Source organism: Vidua chalybeata, chromosome 5, assembly GCF_026979565.1.
Source record: "Vidua chalybeata isolate OUT-0048 chromosome 5, bVidCha1 merged haplotype, whole genome shotgun sequence".
Classification (NCBI taxonomy): Eukaryota; Metazoa; Chordata; class Aves; order Passeriformes; family Viduidae; genus Vidua; species Vidua chalybeata.
The window spans coordinates 58121879-58141413 of record NC_071534.1 but is presented as its reverse complement, the minus strand read 5'-3'; the positions used below and the strand labels follow the sequence as shown (position 1 = coordinate 58141413).

The 19535-nt window shown below is 37.8% G+C and overlaps 1 protein-coding gene across 1 annotated transcript in view; it reads right to left on the bottom strand.

Annotated features, from left to right (window-relative positions):
- LRRK2 (leucine rich repeat kinase 2) overlaps window positions 1-19193 on the bottom strand; it is a 64565-nt gene extending 45372 nt beyond the window's left edge. Inside the window, exons 1-11 of the mRNA XM_053942043.1 lie at window positions 19026-19193; window positions 18836-18921; window positions 14731-14837; window positions 11477-11565; window positions 10949-11083; window positions 9192-9326; window positions 5588-5719; window positions 2999-3118; window positions 1829-1953; window positions 1228-1307; window positions 371-474 (exon numbers count right to left, since the gene is read on the bottom strand). Of these exons, the coding sequence (XP_053798018.1) occupies window positions 371-474; window positions 1228-1307; window positions 1829-1953; window positions 2999-3118; window positions 5588-5719; window positions 9192-9326; window positions 10949-11083; window positions 11477-11565; window positions 14731-14837; window positions 18836-18921; window positions 19026-19185 (1273 nt within the window). The 5' untranslated portion in view covers window positions 19186-19193. The remainder of the gene's footprint in view (window positions 1-370; window positions 475-1227; window positions 1308-1828; window positions 1954-2998; window positions 3119-5587; window positions 5720-9191; window positions 9327-10948; window positions 11084-11476; window positions 11566-14730; window positions 14838-18835; window positions 18922-19025) is intronic.
- Window positions 19194-19535: the final 342 nt, after the last annotated feature.

Sequence of the window (19535 nt, the reverse complement as noted above, 5' to 3'; positions counted from 1 at the left end):
TTGGGCTGTGTTCCTTATTCATGTGATTTTTCAACAAATGCTCCTCTTGACGAAATTCAAACATGTGATAAATATTTAAACAAGCATACAAAGAGAGCACAGTTTTTTTCATGTCTCCTACTCCAAAAAGTAGCAATTGCAACACAGAGAGAGAGCTCTGGCAGAGAGCTCTTTATTTCCTCATATTTTTTGATACTAGCCAACAGTAACTTTTTTAAAGCAAGGAATAAACTTCCTACTTATCACAACAACATAATATTCTAATAACAGGGAGTATTGTATTCATTCAACAATACACTAAATTCTCTTTAACATTTTTGCAATAACTTTCTGCTTAATGAGAAAGAAAAGGTTAATTAAAATCCCTTACCATTTTGTTGTGACAAAATTGCCAAGGTACTAGCAGCTGCCTGAAACACTTTTGAAGAGGAATGCATCAGCATGGAGAGCATCACTTCTCTGTCTATTGGGAACCTTTCAGAGAGAAACAAATCACTGCACATTGATTGTATTACAGCAGTTACTTCATAATTGCATTTCAGTTTCTTAAAAAGGTATTACATAACATAATTAAAATTTCAGGTGATTGCTCTTGGTTTCTAATATATTTCCAGAGCAAAAGCTGACTTAGAAAACCCTTTTTAACCTATGCAACTTTGTCTAATCTGAGTCTCACTGAATTCCTTGGAACCATGCTTTCCAAGGGACCTGAGATCCAGAAAGGGGTATGAACAGGCTTACAAAAATTGAACGACTAAAATTTTAAGGAAATCTGAGAGAAAGTTTAAGTAAAATGGAAATTAGTGTCTTATCCATGCCCAGTAGATTCTCCCTAATGAGGCAGCATTCCCTCTACAATGCCTTTTCATCTGTTTTGTGGGAAAATGAGCACTGCTTTTCTACACTCCTTACATGCTAGGTATCTTAATCTTGTCTGCTTTCCCAATTCTTACATTCTTTATCCCTATTGCAACTGAAGACAAAATTCTTATGAACTGTAAAAATTAGCTCTAATAGGCTGTGTTCTGACCCGTTATGAAAACACTAGCAGATTTTCCTGAGTCAAGGTTAGCACACTTTGGAAGCAACTTTCCCAGGTGTGATTGATCACCATGCATTTCATCTACTACAAAACTAAAAATACATGAAAAGTGAAACATCAAATAGCTTAATAACAGACACTCATTTTTTTTCATTTCCAAAAATCCGGTTTAAGACAGCACTGACTGATTTTCTCCATCTCCAATCTTCTCATGAAGGTTGCGTTGATACAGAAACAGATTTTTCAAAGCCCAGCATGCAGCCTCCTAAATATAAGCCAAGACAAAAAGATTAAGAAAATTTACCTCTACAAGATAAAAATATATGAAAAAACTTAGTTTTACTGCTTTTCAGTTCACAAAAGAGGTACAAAGCACTTTATGTAGAAATATAACAAAATGTAACATTCTTTATAGCTCAGATAGGCCCGAGTTACAAACATGTGTGACAGTCTCATTATTCAATATGCATTTTGATATCTATTTCTGCTGATAGGCCAGTGTTTGGCTGTTGGATACAAAAGAGGTATGTAAACAACAATCTTTTCATGGCCAAAGTTTCAGGTACAAGCCTCATCTTAACTACCAACATTTGATCTGAAGAAGTAACTAAAACCTCTTGAGATGAACATAGAAAGGCAGCAAAGGTAAGATTTATTCTAAATCTAAGCCAGACATTAAGGCCTTTTTTTTAGCCTGAGGATATGGATGAGAAAAGCATGCTTCTAAACATTTTATTCAATACATAATACAGTCTTTCCATATTCCCATCACCCATAATTTCTCACCAGCACATCTGTATTTTTTCGGTGCAGTTCTAATGCTCTGTAACACGCTTCCAACCAGCATAACTTTTCTTCCTCCTCCTCTTCTTTTCTCTCCTCTAAGTCCCGGTTTAAGAATATTGTTTCAGCTTGAAATATAAAATATTTACAATAAATTCTTACTGTGAAAACAAAACACCTATGTCTTAACCTTTCTGTAGTCATGGAGGCACTCACACTGGCAATGTGTAAAAATCAGTGGGAAGATAAACCTTTTCTGGGAAGGGAGATATCTTTTGATATAAACTCTGAGACAGACTTGAAAAATGTCTTCAAGGTTATAAAGGGAGTGAAAAACTTAAGTGTAGTGTAGTAAACGAGTCACACAGTTACAGATCAGTCTAGGCTTTGGCTCTGAAAAGACCTGCACGTACCTCTTTTTGTTGTGTATTTACGTACAGAATACCACAGACATAAAATATAAATGTGAATAATTTGCATGGAACCACTTATTACAGAGCCATCTACACTCTGAAGTAATGTTGTTAAAAAACAAAATGCAAATTGCAGTTGCTCAGAGAGAAATAGCTCAGAAAGTGCAACAGAATTTGAAATATATCATTTTCTACCTGTGATTTTCAGCAATTAAGGGAAAGAAAGAGATACCAACACTGAGCACAGTATCTGAGGCATAATGGAATGTGTACTGATATCTAATCTTTGCTATTCTGGGGACTCTTAAACAGCATTTCTAGTGACTTTTATATGGAACAATTACTAAAGGACAAAGAGGATCAGAGACTTAGCTTTTTCCCACTAGCTAACTAATTTCTGTCTGAACTGTACTCAAGGAAAAGTTTACATCTTTTAATTGATTTCAGAACTCAAGCACAAGCATTGATTTTGTGTTACTATCAACTGCCACTGTCATACCTGGCAAACACAACATCAAATACGTGTTGTTATCACTAGAGACTTTATGTTAAGTAGGGATTATCCAAAATTTGTGTATGAATAAACAGTTTGCTCTGTTCAGATCTGTGAACATAACTTACCAGCTCTGAACAAGGTGCAGATGTTGGGCATATGATATGAACACAGACTTATAAATAAATGTTAAATAAATGGCGTTTGAAATTATTACAGGAAATTACTAGAGTGAAAAAGTTAACAAGTAGACAGAGATTTACTCACTTAGAAGAGCCAAACAACTGAGAGCTGCAGCTTGTAACTTTGCATTTACAGGATATGTTGTAACAGCCTTCACAATGACTTCTGGAACCTTATGTAATACAAGGATATTGAAAAAATTTTCTGAAACCAGATAAGATATCAAATTAATACAAACACATATCTAGAGCTTTACATGCATTTAACATAAATTTCTCAGCACACAATGTACAAACTTTGTAACAAATGCTGTTTTTCTTACTACAGGGCTTGACACCAAAATTTTATTTGTAGAAAGAAGAGGTTAAGGATAAAATAAAAGTTGGGATCTACAGTCTTTGTGGGCCTTTTTATTTTTTTTTTTTTTTTACAAGAGGCAGAAGTTTAATGCAAAATGAAACACACATTGTCATCAAATTAAGAAAAATACAATTGGTGTATCACTTGCAGACTTCCTGCCAGGAAGCAAATGCAGTCCTGGTCCTGAATTCCTGCAATGATTTGATTTATCCTCTGACACAAGTAATTTAACCCTAGTTTACTCTCTGGTTTTACCCTCCTCATTAAATAAGTCAAGGCCAGCATTATAAACATAGAATAGATTCCTTCTGGAACAGAAGAAAGCCTTTGGAAAATAAATATATTTAAAGCATAACAATAATTATAAGTTGCACAGTATTTTGTATTACAGGCTGAATATAAAGCACTCTCCAAAAAGCAAGCAAATTCAAATAACTTCCTTGTTTGGAAGTATTATGCAGAAAATAATAGACCAACACTCACTTCGTCAAATACGGTTTGATAGCTATGGCTTCTATTTTGATATTCAATTTCATTTAAATCTTGATAAACAAAAATGAGAATCAGAGTAGTAATGTGAAAGATCAGTTGTGTGGGCATGTTATATCAGCATTGCTGTTTCTTAACATATTTTAATGGAAAAGGTATGTTTGTGTAAATGCATTACTTACCTAAAGAAATTAATATACCTAGGCTATGTGATGAGGAATTCTGTTGGACTTGAGCTGACCAAACAGGTATCAGCCAGTTAAAATTCCAAAGACAGTCAAATCTAGGATAGCCGTTACCAGATTAGCAAGAATGCATGATGGTGATTTTGGAAACTAGTAGATGCTAACTTTACCATTTACTGCCAGTTAACATGGGTTTAGGAAGACAGTGTTCATCAGAATAATCTGGGAAGCAACACTGGCTATACATATGAAAATCTTCCAGACTATTTCCAGGAGCACCTAACAATTTCACACCTGTTCCCATAACTGCAAGGTGCTGTGAACACCTCTTCTGTAACTCTACTACAGTAGCTCTTTATTAAGATGAAGGGCTCAAAGAAGAAATGGATCTTATGGGTTTTCTTCTGCCACTCTTCATTGGTGGTCAGCATAAACACATGGCAAACATCTGATTGAAACCAGGCTGGTTGCACTTACAGCAAGATCAAGGCCTGCCAACCAAGTTGCTGTGTTCCCACAAGTGCTTGGTTTCCCTGCCTATCTTCAGTTAGCCTTGCACAGCAAACTGTTCAAGGTTAGCATCACCTCTTGCCAAAAAACCCTGCAATTACCACCTCAACAGACACCACATTTCCTTAAAAATCTTATCCAGTTTTCTGAAGGGGAATGGAAAATTGCTCTGGGTTCCACTCAAGTCTGATCTGTATTTTCTACCATATCTGCACAAAGAAATGGAAACTGATGGTGAAAGGATGGCACTGACTTTATTATGGGGAGTCATGCACTGGTACCAGCATCTGCAGTAGCTTCAGAACACCACCTGCAAAAATTGGGAAGTCTAACTCTTGATGAAGAAGAACCAACTATGGAGTGAGGGCTGCTCAGGCAGCTGCTTACATGCAGCAGGGGGAGAAACATATTTATTTTCAGCTTCCTACTACGTGGTTCTTGGCAAGTGCTCAAATGGATTTATTACAGTCGCACGTGTGAGAACAGAGCTGCTAAGAGGCACAACTTTTTGCCTCTGACATAATTTCTCTTGATGTGACACCAGCCCATTTTAGCCCAGACAACTAAAGTACTTTTGTTCAAGTCAAGGTAAGTCCAGAATCCAGTGATTCATTTACTGCTGCAGCACAGGGGGCCCCCAAGACAGGCATCATCACTGTCAGGAATGCAGCACAGGTCTCTGAAGATAAATGCATTGCAAGGAGGAAAGCTAGAGTTTTAGAGAATACTTTTCAACTAATTCTGTGGCACTAGTTGTTTCTCACACATTTACCACTGGCACTTCAAAAAACGAAATCTCTAAGTAATTTTCTTCTTTTCTATAGTAACTTTATACAGAATCAGACCTACTGATTTCCCATTCTCCTGTTGTGCTTCTCATCCTTTTTTGTCTCATTACTTATTTCTAACTTGAGTCTTCTATGGCAGCTGCTCATTGTTACTTATATTTAACACATAAGGACACCATATTGACTGTGAACAGGGTTTTGCATCATTAGACATAAGGATCTATGCACCACCATGAGGATTTCCTGGAATAGCAGTTTTTGCCTGTAAATGCTCACAGTTAACTCCGACTCTTACACAGCCAGAATAAGCTGACTTTATATAAACAACTTTGTGAACTTACCCAATGTAAGCTTGTGCAACAAACAGCAACTCACTTCCTGAACTGTTTCACTACTGGGGAAAGTTTTCATCATTTCCGCTATAACATTGTAGCAGCGAACATTTCCCGACATGAGCACTTCAACATTGCTGGCTAAAGAAAGAAATAGAAACAAAAACTGCTTCTTAATAGAGAGGTGGGGGGGGGGTGTGAAAGTTGACTGGATTCTAGATTCTAATTCAGACTTCAGTTAAATAGATTTATTTAGAGAACTGTGACTATATTGCAGCTTTTACCTTGCATCTTGAAAGAAAGGTGGCTTTATTTCTTGATATGCTTATAAAAGACATAAATGTCTATGAACATTTGGAAACTATTCATTAAAACAACACTTTCTTACCTAGAGAATGGTAATTAATTGCTAGGATTTTTCTTCCTACCCAGCCAGTGGTTTTCAATGTGCAGTCAAAATTCAGATTAACATTTTTTGTTTTCTCCCGTTCTGTATCAGGCCATTTAACAGAAACCTCCTCCCAAACTAATCTTAGGTAGTTTTTCTTTCCTTAAATGTGAACAAACTGTGTGTTTTATAAATACTATATCGATCTTATAAATGGTGTTTCTAACGTGATTGTGATCAAGTACACATTTTACAATATTTCAGTAATATTTCCAGGGGCATAAAATTAAGAAAAAATTTAGATTTTTTTTTCTCATAAAATTTATTCTGTAGTAATTTATTTGATTTAATCATGATTTTCTGAGTTTTCCTTCTTTTTTAGGGGGCAAGTTAGGAACTTATTATTTTCATAAAAATTAGTTCTACTGAGGATACTGAAATTTTCATCCTATATTCCTGCAAAATTTTGAAAGCCATTGCACACACTGTATTTCACAGAATACAGAAGGTTGATGTTGGAAGGAACAGCTAAAAGGTCACTGTGTCCAACCCACATGTTCAAGCAGGGCTGCCTACAGCAGGTTGTCCAGGTGGCTTCTGAATATTTCCAAGGATAGAAAATTCACAGCCCCTCCAAGAAAACTGTGCCAGAGCTTGGTCACTCTCACCCTGTTTACTTTCTATTACTCAGGCCAGATACAGAAATCAACAGGACAATCACATGAGCCCATACAAAACCAGAATGTATCCATTCCAACTGAGGACAGAGTGATCCCACATATAGTAATTTCAGGCAAAACAGCATCATGGTAGTTAAAACACAGTGTATGAAAGCATCCTCGTAGTATTTCTATCCAGGGTATGAGACAGAATATGAACCCAAGAAATCTTGGCCAAAATCCTGGCCCAAATGAATGAAAGGGAGTCCTGTCACCAGCTTCAAGGGAGTTAGCATTACTGTGCTGAGGTCTATAAATTTTCTTAATTGTTCTTTCAACAGCTTGGCTTCCCTGGATACAACATAATAGAAATATTCAGAACTGTATTATTAAAGATGATTACCCTTTTTAAAAGAGCAGCAAATCTTTAAAATAATACAGCTCTAAATATTAAATAATGACAACCTACCAGATGAAAAAGCAAGCTCTGAGTGGGAAGCATTTCTGAAGCACTCTATTTGATAGTGAAGGAATGTACCTTTCACAACGTTTTAATAGGACAGCCATTTATCATGTCATTCTCAACTGAAATCACACATTCCACAAAACAGTATTGCATCATTCCACAGTAAGTTATGATTTCAAAGGTGATACTTATGAATATAGTAAAATAGTCAGACAATTCCAAAATTGATCACTACGGAGACAGCATAATGAACTGCATGTTGAAATCTGCAAGATCCAAGCAATGGCACATCTGCAGCAAGTCATCATATCCCAGAACAAGATAGAGAAAAAGAGGTGGAACAGATCTCATTTAATCTTAACCACCAAAACTTGGTCATCTCAACAACTGATGATGAGATCTGAGCACTCTGTATGGTGACTCATCCCAGCTGGTTTAGAGTTAGGTATATTTCCTCTTGAGGTGACTGTTCCTCCCTAGTAAACAGAGCCCAAGCCTGGCTGGCTCCCTATGCCTGCCATTTAGATGGGTAACATTCTGTGATCCACCACTCCACACTGGAGGACAGTCAGCAGCAAAGCATTTTTCTCATGCCACAAATACTACTGAGATTAAAGAGTTCTTGTACACCCTTATCCTACAATTTCTTATAATGTGAGCCAGAACCAAGTCTAAGTATGTATTAATGAAAGGCATAGCGAGGTACTCATTCAGAATAGAGACTTGAACTTCAGGGTATGGGGAGACATTTGCTACTGGATAAGTTACAGTGTGTACTTAACACTGAATTATCTTCTCTGTGGTGGCCTTAAAGGAATATATTTTGTTGAGTTCTTGAGGGATGTCACCAACCAAGAGTATGAATACCAGCTTTGAACATTAATGTGCAAGTAGTCTCTGTTCCTCTGGCTTCAATCTTTCATATTAGAAATTAGAGTATTAAATGCTTACTTTAGAGCACGTCTTTTTCATGCCTTCTCTTGTTACACTTTGTATAATTATTTACTGTTTTGAAAAGGACTTAAAATCTGGCATCCTCTTCCCTAGAAAACAGCAGTAACTTCTGGGCTAAGGAAAAATTATTTCTGACTCAAGGAAGGGATACTAAACTTTTTAAATACAAACTGGAACAGCAAGAATTTTGAGAAACGGGAACTAGATAGCTTGGAGTCTGATGAAATGTGGGACATTTCAGTCTAGTTCTCGTTCAGTGGGCATTCATGGGGCCAGCACAGTTCCTATAGAGCCAGACAGGATGTACAAGCAAGGCTTTGTAAGTAAACACATTTGCAGGAGGTACAACATTATGCACGTCATGAAAGACATGGAGAGCAGAACCCTGCTCTATGCTTCCCAAAATTTGTCAGCAGGAAGCTGACAAAACCTGCCTCTGTGTGAACAAGATCAGATTGCTGTCAACAAATTGACACAAATCATCAAACACATTTCTCAGGATCTGATTTTGCACAGAACAGGGACTGCTGTTACTGGAAGACAAGAGATAACAAAGACATTTTCTTCCAGTCTTACTGCACAACACCTGAGGACACTGTAAGCCTACCACATGCACAGTGCTACCAATGCTTGCCATTGCAGCCACCACAGAAATGACCACAGCAAGTGTCTGAACTCAGATATTTTTTCCCAGGCCTGGCCACTGAATTTGTATGGGCAATTTTCCTTTGTGGAACAGATTTTGCCAAGAATATTCTTTACCTGTGACCCGAACTCACTGAAGATTTATTTAGTCAATAAATATATCTTATTTTTCAAATAATAAAAGATGACAGGGACAGGGTCTTGAAACTTCAGTCTCTACAACCATGATAAGCATCTTTTCTACCACTTACTCCAAGTGGAAGAAAGTTATCTTTCTGTTATTTAGGAAAGATTTATGCTTTAATGGTTAAATATAAAAAATATCCAGTTTTTAAAAAGGGTATTTCCCAAAGTAAACAGGAAAGTGATTTGTCTGGCAATTCCAACCAGTTCTCAAGGTTTTTTTCCAATCAGACAAAGATTACTTTTTACAATTACAGGAAGCAAGAGCTGATGCACACTTTGGGAGAAAAGGAATTGAAAATAACTTCTAATACTTACGTGGTCCAGCTAAGGAATGTAATGAATAAAGTGCAGGAAGAATCACCTCTTCTTTCTCTGGAAACTCTTTAAATACTTTCAGTATGATCATATGATCTTTGCTTTCAACAAATTCAGTCAGCTGCTCTTCTGGAACTAAATTGAAAGGGAAGAGATACAGTATGTTTTGAGGAAATAATTCTTATCCTGGTGCATAATCAGAAAAAACAACTGTTTTTATCAAGTTTCCTTATATTTATTTTCTGTGTTTCACAGAAAGTAAAGTACTCTCCATACACATAATCTTTCATGATTATGGCTTTTTTAACTAAAAACTGAGCTACTTTATAAACACCTAGCTTGCACTTTATGTAATTGAATTCTGACTTTTAAATGCTACCTTGTGAATCTGTATTTTAGAAGTATTTTGGCCTTTTTCACAGAATGCTAGTCCAAGCCAAATTTCCACGGACAGTATATAAGTGAGGGAAAAGCTAAACATACAGTGGAAAAAAATATCAGTGAATGGGGAATGCCATTTTGCATGCTCTGATTTAATTTAATTTTTTTTTTTATAATGGACTTTTTTCCCATAAAGCCACACCTTAATAATATCTTACCTTAATGGCTTAAGGTTTTTCCTTTCCTGGCCCCTGTTATTTATACTGACATAACTGTGTGGCTGTGCAATGAAGCAGATAAGGGAACTGACCCAGGATGAGAAAGAGCACCTCTTAAATTTCACAAGAAGAATTGTTTTCTGAATCTGGTTGAAGATAAGGTTATGCAAACATCCACATAACAAAAGCTGACAAGGTGGCTCAGAGGTAGAGAAAACAAGGCAGGAGCATCCTAGGAACTTGTCACATTGGTGCTGCCATCAAGAAGAAGGTATGCAGGTCTGTACCTGCAGCCAGATCTGTGAAAATCCGGCACTTACAAAAAACATGCACAGAAAACATAAGAAGTTCAGACTGTTGTGGAGACTGAAGAGAAAGTATAGCAGGGCAGAAGTATTTAGAGACAGGAAGAGGAAAAAGAACAGAGAAGATAATTCCAAGCACACATGTGGGAGAAAGACTTAAAAAAGCAATATAGAATGGTGCCAAAAAGAACCAATCTGGAGAACTGAAGACTATCTTTGAAGCAAAGAAGTACAGCAGAGCGATAGCATTTCTCAATATTTATTTTTAATCAAGAAACTCAATTCAAAGCAAAGGGACTACAACAAGGGGACTTCTGGCTGTAAAATGCACAATTCCTGAGGTTTTTGCAAAAATTCAATACATGGTGACTTCATTTTTCAGCATAAATGGGAATATTGTATGGACACGTGATCACCTTTTAGCATTGTCAGGGTAAAATATAGAACAAAGTATTTTTCTAAGGTACAAACATTTTGTTTGATTTTAGAACTGTTCACATTACTAAAATTTACCAGTTTTAAATACACAATCTTGTTTTTGAGAATTAAAATCGAATGTCACTATTCTTTACTTCAGTTACTGATCAACATTAAATCCCATCTTTTCAGTTAACTCTGGAGTTAGAAATGAAGGGACATTTTGATTTTTTAAAAGATGTCATATTCATTCCTCCAATTTATAGAATTTGTGATATTGCTTGGAAAGTCTGTTTTGTGCCAGCTCATTTAAGAACAGACATAATCCACAAACCAATCTGGAATGCAGAAATTCATTTATTGCCTTTAAATTAATATCTGTTATCCCTCCCAATTGATACATTTTTCTAACATCATAAACTACAAGATAAAATACCTTTCTCAAAAAGTTTGTGTAATGCTTTACATCCATGCTGCTGGATCTCTTCATTTTTAGGGAAGGTGTTCATGGCATTAAATACCAAGGAAAACACATCCACCTCTTCTTCCAAGAGCAGGAAAGCAATTATGTCTGAACAGCAGAAGAGATTACATGTTGCACTGATTATTTCTCAGTATTTTCATTGAAAAAACATAAAATCCAAAACTCTTTAATACTGTCCTTAAAGTTTACTCTTACAGTTCAAATCCAGCTTTGTATAATTCATGACAAAGTTATCTCTTAGGGCATTTTACAATAGCACTGATGTTCTAAAACTTTACCACCAAAAGACAGTTCATACCTACCTGGTAAAAAAAAGGTTCAAAATATGACTCTTATTATTTTGTATACAAGTACAAATGACAAGTGACTTCATGGAGTAAAACAGAGAGAAAAATCCAGTCTACCATGTACAGTCAAACACTTGTATCATCTCTGTGTTTCAAAGGCTTAGATGAAATAGGAAAGTAAAGCACACAATACCTGACATGAGGAGTAGATTTAATGTTTTTAGTCCTATTACTGAAAGATTTATGTTTCCTTTGTGGACTGTAAGCATTTTAAGAATCTGCCTAAAAATTAAAGACAAAAAAAGGGAAAAAAGAGTTATAGCTAAAGAAATTTTGACACACACAAACTTTTATCAAACATTTACTTTGGAAACAGAAGTAGTTAGAGAAATTAGCAAAACCTTAAAAAGCTCGCAAATAATTTTTAAAAAAACTTTTTATTTCAGTTTAGATTTTTTCAAGGTACCAATGAAGTAATATTGGAATTTCAACTATGATCATAGTTCATTAAAATACTGAAGTATAATTTATCCAATGCACTTTAATTTTTAGTCAGTTATATGAATTAATTCTGTGGGGTCATTTAGGAGGTGGTTACCCTCCAGAGCACCGGTCTGTGGAGCACCACAGAATGTGGACAGCACAGCACTGCTCTGCTTGCAGCAAGAGCTCAGTTACACTGAACAGCCAAGTGTTTGGTGGAAGAGAAGTAGCAGTTTCCCAGCTGAAGAACTTGAACAGCATCTTGATGAACTCTACCCTATGTTTCAGCCCTAAAGCACTTACATGATGCTGGACAAACCACTAAAAAGAAACATTTCCTAGACTTCCAGTTGCACACTGTACTTTCTGTAAGTCTGTTCTGACTTGTTAAACAGAGGGAACCAAACAATGCCACGTACTGCAAAATTCAGGTCATGCATCAAACTGGGCACTTAAAAATCAGTAGATATTTTCAACATACTTTACTCAAATTACTATCTATAAAATAGTGACTAAAAATCTGTAACACTTCTTCAAAAAAAAATTCTAAAAGCATTGAAATCACATAATGAAGCATATTTCAAAATGAGAGAGGAACTGTAATTAAAATGAAATGAAAATGCATAGACTTACACACAAAAAACTAAAGAAACTTTCTTTTCTTTACTTTTCCTTATTTTAGAGAGCTTGATTCTGCAATTTTAATAATCTTCAAATGTGAATCTTTGCATATATAATATCTAATAAAAATAGACTGTGCAGTAATTTGTAATACTTAAGTTGATATTCATGACCTGTCTTGAGAAACATAAGCAGCACTTGAAGTTTCATCCAAATTTCACACCCCAACTCCGGCAGTGATGTTGTTTGCCTTGCCGAAGTATAAATTTATAAGCTGGAATGAATGTATTACTGTTTTCCCTTCATACTATGATGCTGCTAGTTTCTCTCTCCTCTGTTGTAGCACTAGTGTTGTAGATATGATGACCAAAGAAGGCACAAGAGACAAAATCTGATGAGAGGTATAACATCAGTTATAGGTATAACATCAAATTTCCAATTTACTTTTAGAGAATTTCCTACCATATATCCTCCCATTTCAAGTATAACCAAGAAGAAGGATGTAAAAACCTTTCTAAACTTCTGCTGTAGGAAAGTTTAACATAAGAGATTACAAAACATCTCATGAAGTCTATTTAAGCTTCTGGAAAGAATGCAAAAATATTGAAGGAAATTCTCCTTCTCTTCACAGTGATAGCAACTATTTATTTATTACACTGTCTGTCAAAAACAACTAAATCAATAGCAAACTACCATTTGTAAACATAACTGCAGTGTAGTCAAGTTGGATCACAGCTGAGAGCCAGAAGAAAGAAATGCTTTTTCTAGTTTAATATTCCTATGCTCTCAAAACAGTTACACAAACAAAAAGGAAAATTTCCTGAAAAAAAAAAAAAAAAAAAAAAAAGGCCTTTTCTATTGTAACTGTTTCCTGCCTTGATGTAAACAGCATGTATTCGTTATGGTGTTGATTCACTGCAATTCTAGTACAATCCATGCTCAAGGAACACAAGACATAATTTAGCTGGCTTGCTCTGCCTTTGGCACTGACAGAAATGCCTGGGCCCACTCTCCCACTAAGGAGCAAGGAAAACTGTCAACATGTCAGACCGGGATACACAATTGGCTAAAATGATGGTCCCGAGAAGGAATCATGTACAGCTCTTTAGTGAAGTTTGAGTTTGAAAAGGATGCTTTGTTAACTATACACAATGCGTGGGCACTGAAGAGGCTGTAGGAAACATCAGTCCCAGAAAGTAATTTTTCTGGGACCTGAGAATGAGCAGGTCTCAGAATTTCCAGCTCTCAGGATAACTTTTAGTCAATTAACAAGCTTTTAAGCTGCCAAAGAAATTGTAACCAGCATGTGCAGCTTCAGCTCAGTTATTTCTTGCTCATGAAAAGTAACCCAAATCACTTTTGCTTTCCAACAAAAACTGCCAACACATCTTTCAGGGGAGTTCATTCCCCTACTGACCATGTATTCTAGCCACTATAAAACAAATAAACAAACCCCCACAAAATCAAAATGCATCTTCATGCTATTTTTCAACAGCAACCTTTCCAAGGAAGGGTGTGGTAAGGACTATGGAGGCAGATTGACGGGGTCATAAGGCTGTAAGTGCTTACTGCTGTCATTATCAGCCCTGAAGGCAGCAATCCGCCCAAGAGTGAGAAAACCTAACCAAGCCCCCAAAACAATCCCCATGTGCATCATGCCTACATCTACAATTAGCATTTGTGGTACTGGGCAACAATTCAGCCAATCTGTGTGGGTGTTCATCCCATCTAACCACAGACATCCAGAAAAATCTTGCTTAGGTTTCCTTTGACAGCTGATGGACGAGAGCTGAGCAAGTCCAAACCACAATTTGCTCCATTAACTAAAAAGATAGAAAAATCCACCCCTTCTGAAGGTAATTGTATCCACTGAATTCACAGGTATTTGAGGTGATCAGTGTAAATACTTACCTTTAGACAATAATAACCGGTGTAACAAAACCTCCTCTTCTTGATTTACACTACTTTAGGCTTATGGATATAATTCCTCACATTTAAAAAAACACACATGAACATTGAGGTAATACTATCTCTGCCAGAAAGGTTACTTAGGATTTTTTTTTTTAATGTGTGAGTGGAATTTTCTATATTTCAATTTGGGCCCTTTGCTTCTCATTCTGTCACTGAGTGTCACAAAAAAAGGTCTGGCTCAATCTCCTTTACTTTCTGCACCAGGTATTTAAATACATGGATAAGATCCCTCTTTGTGTGTGCCACATTCTGAAGGTTGAAGAAATGCACGAAAACGCCGATGTAATAACTTTATATATTTCATTGCATATATATATATGCTGCCAAAATGACCAAGCATTCTGGCAGACTCTTTGTATACAAAATACTTACTGGTGAACACCCAGTACTTCCCAGTCCTTCCCAACATCCTTAGGAGCCATGTTTTGTAGAGTACTTGGACAAATTTCTATTAATTTACAAAGAAGTGACCAGCCCATCTGTAAAACAAAAAAGCAGCTATTTTAGAATAGATATTCTGCTTAGAACTTCTACATTGTCTTCTAATATCCTTGGTTCTTGCAAGACAGCTGTTCTGTTACCTAGCTAAATCAGTAAGGGAAAATTAATTAACGCAAGACAAATGGCATGGAAAGTTAAAAGATGGAAGTAAAACATGCTAATGATTCTGATTGCATTGCTTGCAGGAACACATCACCCTCAATCTGCTTCAGCACTGCTTGAGGATAAAGGGCACACAGTTAAATGAGTTGCTGACAGAGACAAAGATATGATGTGATCCATAGTATGTTATCATTGGCCAGGGAAAACACCTGCACTATTGCAGGTGTATTTTAATGAAAAATGTGTGTTTCCATAAGAACTTGCTATTTAATTGCAAATTGTAAGGATAAAGTATAGGTTTTTAAAGGCCTTCAATGTTTTAAATGGGGATGAGATACATAAACAATTACCATACATTTCATATTCTTGCCATCAACCCTCAGTAGTGCGTGCTTTCAAAATGTAATGAAGGCAGTAGAAGTTTTGAGATCATAAGGAGTGAAAGACAACTAAATGTATTTGTTCTTAATAACTACCTATGCCATCCAATGCAAATTCTTTGACTTTCAAACATCTGTAAATAATGTCAAAAGCTAAAAATGCTCCTCTTTGATCTTCTGTATTGGAGAAATCTGCTCTCCTATAAATTTTTACAGGCTGATATGACTGAATAGGCTGCAGTGAGGAAGCAGTAAGCAAAATCTGTAGAAAGAAATGACTGATGAAAGAAAATCCCTCTGTATTGAAAGAAAAGTAGTGAACTGTGAAATGTCAAAAGTCAAGATGAAGCAGATTTTACAGAAAGGAATTATAATCAGGCATGTGAGTTTCCTTGAGCCTGTAAGTAAATAAAAAGGTGGAAGCAGGGCTCTGTGATTTAAGAATAGAGTCAAGGCAGAAGGTAATATATCACAAAGACTCTACACATAACTGGATCACTTTTTCACAAAAGAGTTATGTAAAGCAAAGAGGTCAAGATGGGACAGCCAACAACAGGAATGTAAATGGCTACCTCCAAAGACTTTAAGAGCAAAGTTCATATAAAGTGCATGATCCCTAACCCTGCAATCAGCAAGACTAGAGACATGGAATTACAAGCCTGGTAGTGTAGAGTCACCCACAGGAACAGCATAAACTTGAATTTGGATAGCTTTCCTGACAGCTTTGTAGAGTGTGCAAAAGGTGATGTAGCTCCCTGGGGACTGGAATTCCACTTTTGTCTTTCACATGCTTGGTTGCAGTGTGAGCACAGCCCATATCTGCAGTACTTTTGTTTCTGTTTCAGCTCAGATTTGTAGAGACAAACATTTAAAGCCAATTACAGCCCTAATGTCTGCAGACTGAACTTGACTATGAGCCAATTTCCATACACTTCTCTTCCTTGGATAGCAAGCTGCCTTGCCCTGCATGAGACTACAAATCACTTACTATGGACATTCAGGGTGGTCTGTGTAACTGAGTCCTACCTAAATGTAGGTACAGTGAATAGTCTTAGTAACTATCAGTTCAAGATGAGGATATATATTTCCCTAATTTTCCATATTCCAAGCAAAATAGAGTTTATTGGTGACAGTCAATCAGGTACAAATTTCAAAAACATTGTAGAGGTGACTATCCATTGATAAACTGCTTATTCCTTAGAAAACATTTTATTTTAGAAGTCCTACTTTATAAGAGCATCCTAATTGTTCTTATAAAATTTAATATCTGATGAAAACTTGCTTAATTACTTTGGAAAATTCCTTTCCGTATTAACTGTTTCTGATGAATTTTATATTCCCATTGAACATTTTTATTTGGATTGTTAGGACTCCAAGTATTGACAAACATTTATCAGAACTGTGGATCCAGAGAAGACCAATGGAAACATCTGACCTGCTGATATGTGGTCTATCTTACAACATTCAAATCACAACCTGAGGTAACAGAGAGCTTATTAGCTGTTTGAAGATTAAGTAAGAAAGCAAGGGTCTTTTAAAAAACAGAAATCCTAAAGGTTACAAGGAAGGGAAATAAAGCAAAAAAAGATGTCCTTATAAAGACTTAAACAGGTCCCAATATACAGAAACAGTTGGTAGCAGCAATGAAATTCATTATTTTTAAATTCGACCCTTTTTGTTGCTAGCACACAATTAATTTATATTACATTAGGTCCCACCATCTACATCAGACAATAAAGCTCTGCTGACTGCTCTTTACTCAAGTGCACTCTTATTGTGCTCTAGAGTTTCTAAGCTGCTCCAATCATTGCCAGAGAAACTGCAGAAAACTACCTTGTTTACTTAAATATTACAATAAATAGAAATAGAAATTATATTTATAAACATATATAAATAATATATTTTACTTACAGGAACTACTGGCTTTCCACACCAGTACCTTTGTATTTCTGAAGGAGCTTGCATGGTTTATGCCTGCAGTCTGACTTGGGCCAGTACTTGCAATATTGATCTACTAGGCAAATTAACCCTGTACAAGTTAGTGGAACAGCAGCAACCCACAATGCTTTGTTACCAGTTAAGGAGGGGAGGTGAAGAAAATTCTCACTTCAGGTATGTCTCTGACTTTGTTTATTCTCTTATGTGATCCAATTTTTTTACAATGCCAAAAGTAAAAGGAGGGTGATTAATTATTCAGTCAATAAAAAATAATTAAAAGTGCCAAGAGACTGCACTGAAATCAGGACCTCACTACTTCGCCACCACTGTAAAGTGAGAATTTATTCACAAAGATTACAAACAAATAGCAGTGAATGAAGCAGTAAGACAGAGCTCTACTTACATAGTGTGAATGTAACATCAGAACTGAATGTGAAAGAAGAGTTGCCCAAGACATTTTATGAGGAATGGGCTTTGAGCTTTGCACTGGCTATAAATTTCCCATTGGAACACAACATAGTAATGCAAAGGATGTCCAGAACCTCTAAACTGAAACACTGTATGACTGCAAATATAGGCAGGTAGAATATTAAAATTAATTTTAAAATTCTGCATTAGAATAAAGTATTTTAAGAGAGTTAAAATCAAAGTTAATCTCTATCTTCCTTATGCAATTCTGAGAGTCTTGTGCTGTCATTTCACACCTACTTCTTGGTATGACTGATGTTTTACTTTAAAGTTTAGACTTCTGGGCAGAGATTTTATAAACTAATGACCTTTATCTTGAAAATAACTGCTGCTTCATATTCCTACTGCTTAATAATTAAAAAAAAGAATCAAGTGAGTTGGACAGAAATCTGGAGCTTATAAACATCCTCTATGCATAGCATAGTCAGATATTTAATATATGCCTGCCAGGAAGGAGCTGTTTTGTATGACAAGTCTGGCAACTGTACCATAAGTACAACATCAAATTGTGGAAGTGCCACACCTAGTCCAAATGGGCCAATGTTAAATTACAGGAGCAGGTAGGCAGAACCTTAATTTGCAGAACTTACTCTTAGCTAAAATATTCCCCCTGCCTTTAAAAAACTGTGCTAGCACAAGTCTCAAGGATATGGCTACATATATATGAATTCATAGTGTACAATCGTGCATTTTGTAAGTTTGTCTAACCATAGCAAAATTCAATATAGGCACGTCAAAATTATATTAGATAACATTACTGGTAATTTAGAACCCTACTTTACACAGCATTCACATGGTTTAATTTTTATTTTCTATTTCGCTTCCTTCTGCCGGTAAAAACAGAGACGCAGCCAGTGGCGTCTGCAATAAGTTGGAACGCTTGGTCCCTTTAAATGCCAGCGGTGACAGCGCCCTTCTACAGCTCAGAGCGCTCCATGAAGCGGCCCAGGAGACACACGGCAAGTTAAGGAGAAATCAACAAGCGGAACAAGAGCTTTTCTCCCGGGAGGGCCGCGCGCTCGCTCATCCCGCGGAGCGCAGCCGGAGCGGGGGCAGCGGCCCCGGCCCCGGCCCGCCCGGCCCCTGACCTGCTGCACGCCCGCCGCTCCCGGGTACAGATCCACCACCAGCAGCAGGGGCACGTGGACGTTTTTGCCGCTGAAGAGCCGGGGAGCTGTGGGGGGACAGAGACAGACAGAGAGACCGCGTTAGCGACCGGCGGCGGGCGGGACAGGGCAAGGCAGGGCCGGGCAGGGCAGGGCAGGGCAGGGCGCTCACCGCTCTGCCGGGCCGCCAGCTCCAGCAGGTCGCTCAGGGTCTGCACCAGCGTCTCCAGCCGCTTCCTCTCCTGGACGTTTTGGAGCCGGACGACCAGCTTCCTCAGGGCTTGTTCCTCCTCCGCCACCGCCTCCTTCTCCTCGGGGCCCCCGCTGGCCATGGCCGAGCCGCTGCCCTCTCTGCGCCCATCCGCCGGTCGGCGGGACGAGCGCAGGGCCGGGCTGGGCTGGGCGGCCGGGCCTGTCCCGCTGCTGCAGCCCCGCAGTGCCGCCGCCCGGCCGCCGTCACCCGGCCCTCCCGAGCCGCCCCTGCCGCGGCCTCCGGCCCCTCCCACGGCGCTGCTCCATGGACACGGCCAAGGACCGGCCCCCGCGGGCGGCGGCCCCCGGTAACCCCTGGGGAATGCCCGCGGGCCTCGCGCAAGTGCCCGGCAAGCAGAACAGACCCGCGGGCAGCTCTCCCTCACAGTGACTGACGAAAGAGCTGCCCAATAGAGCTGCCGAGCTGGAC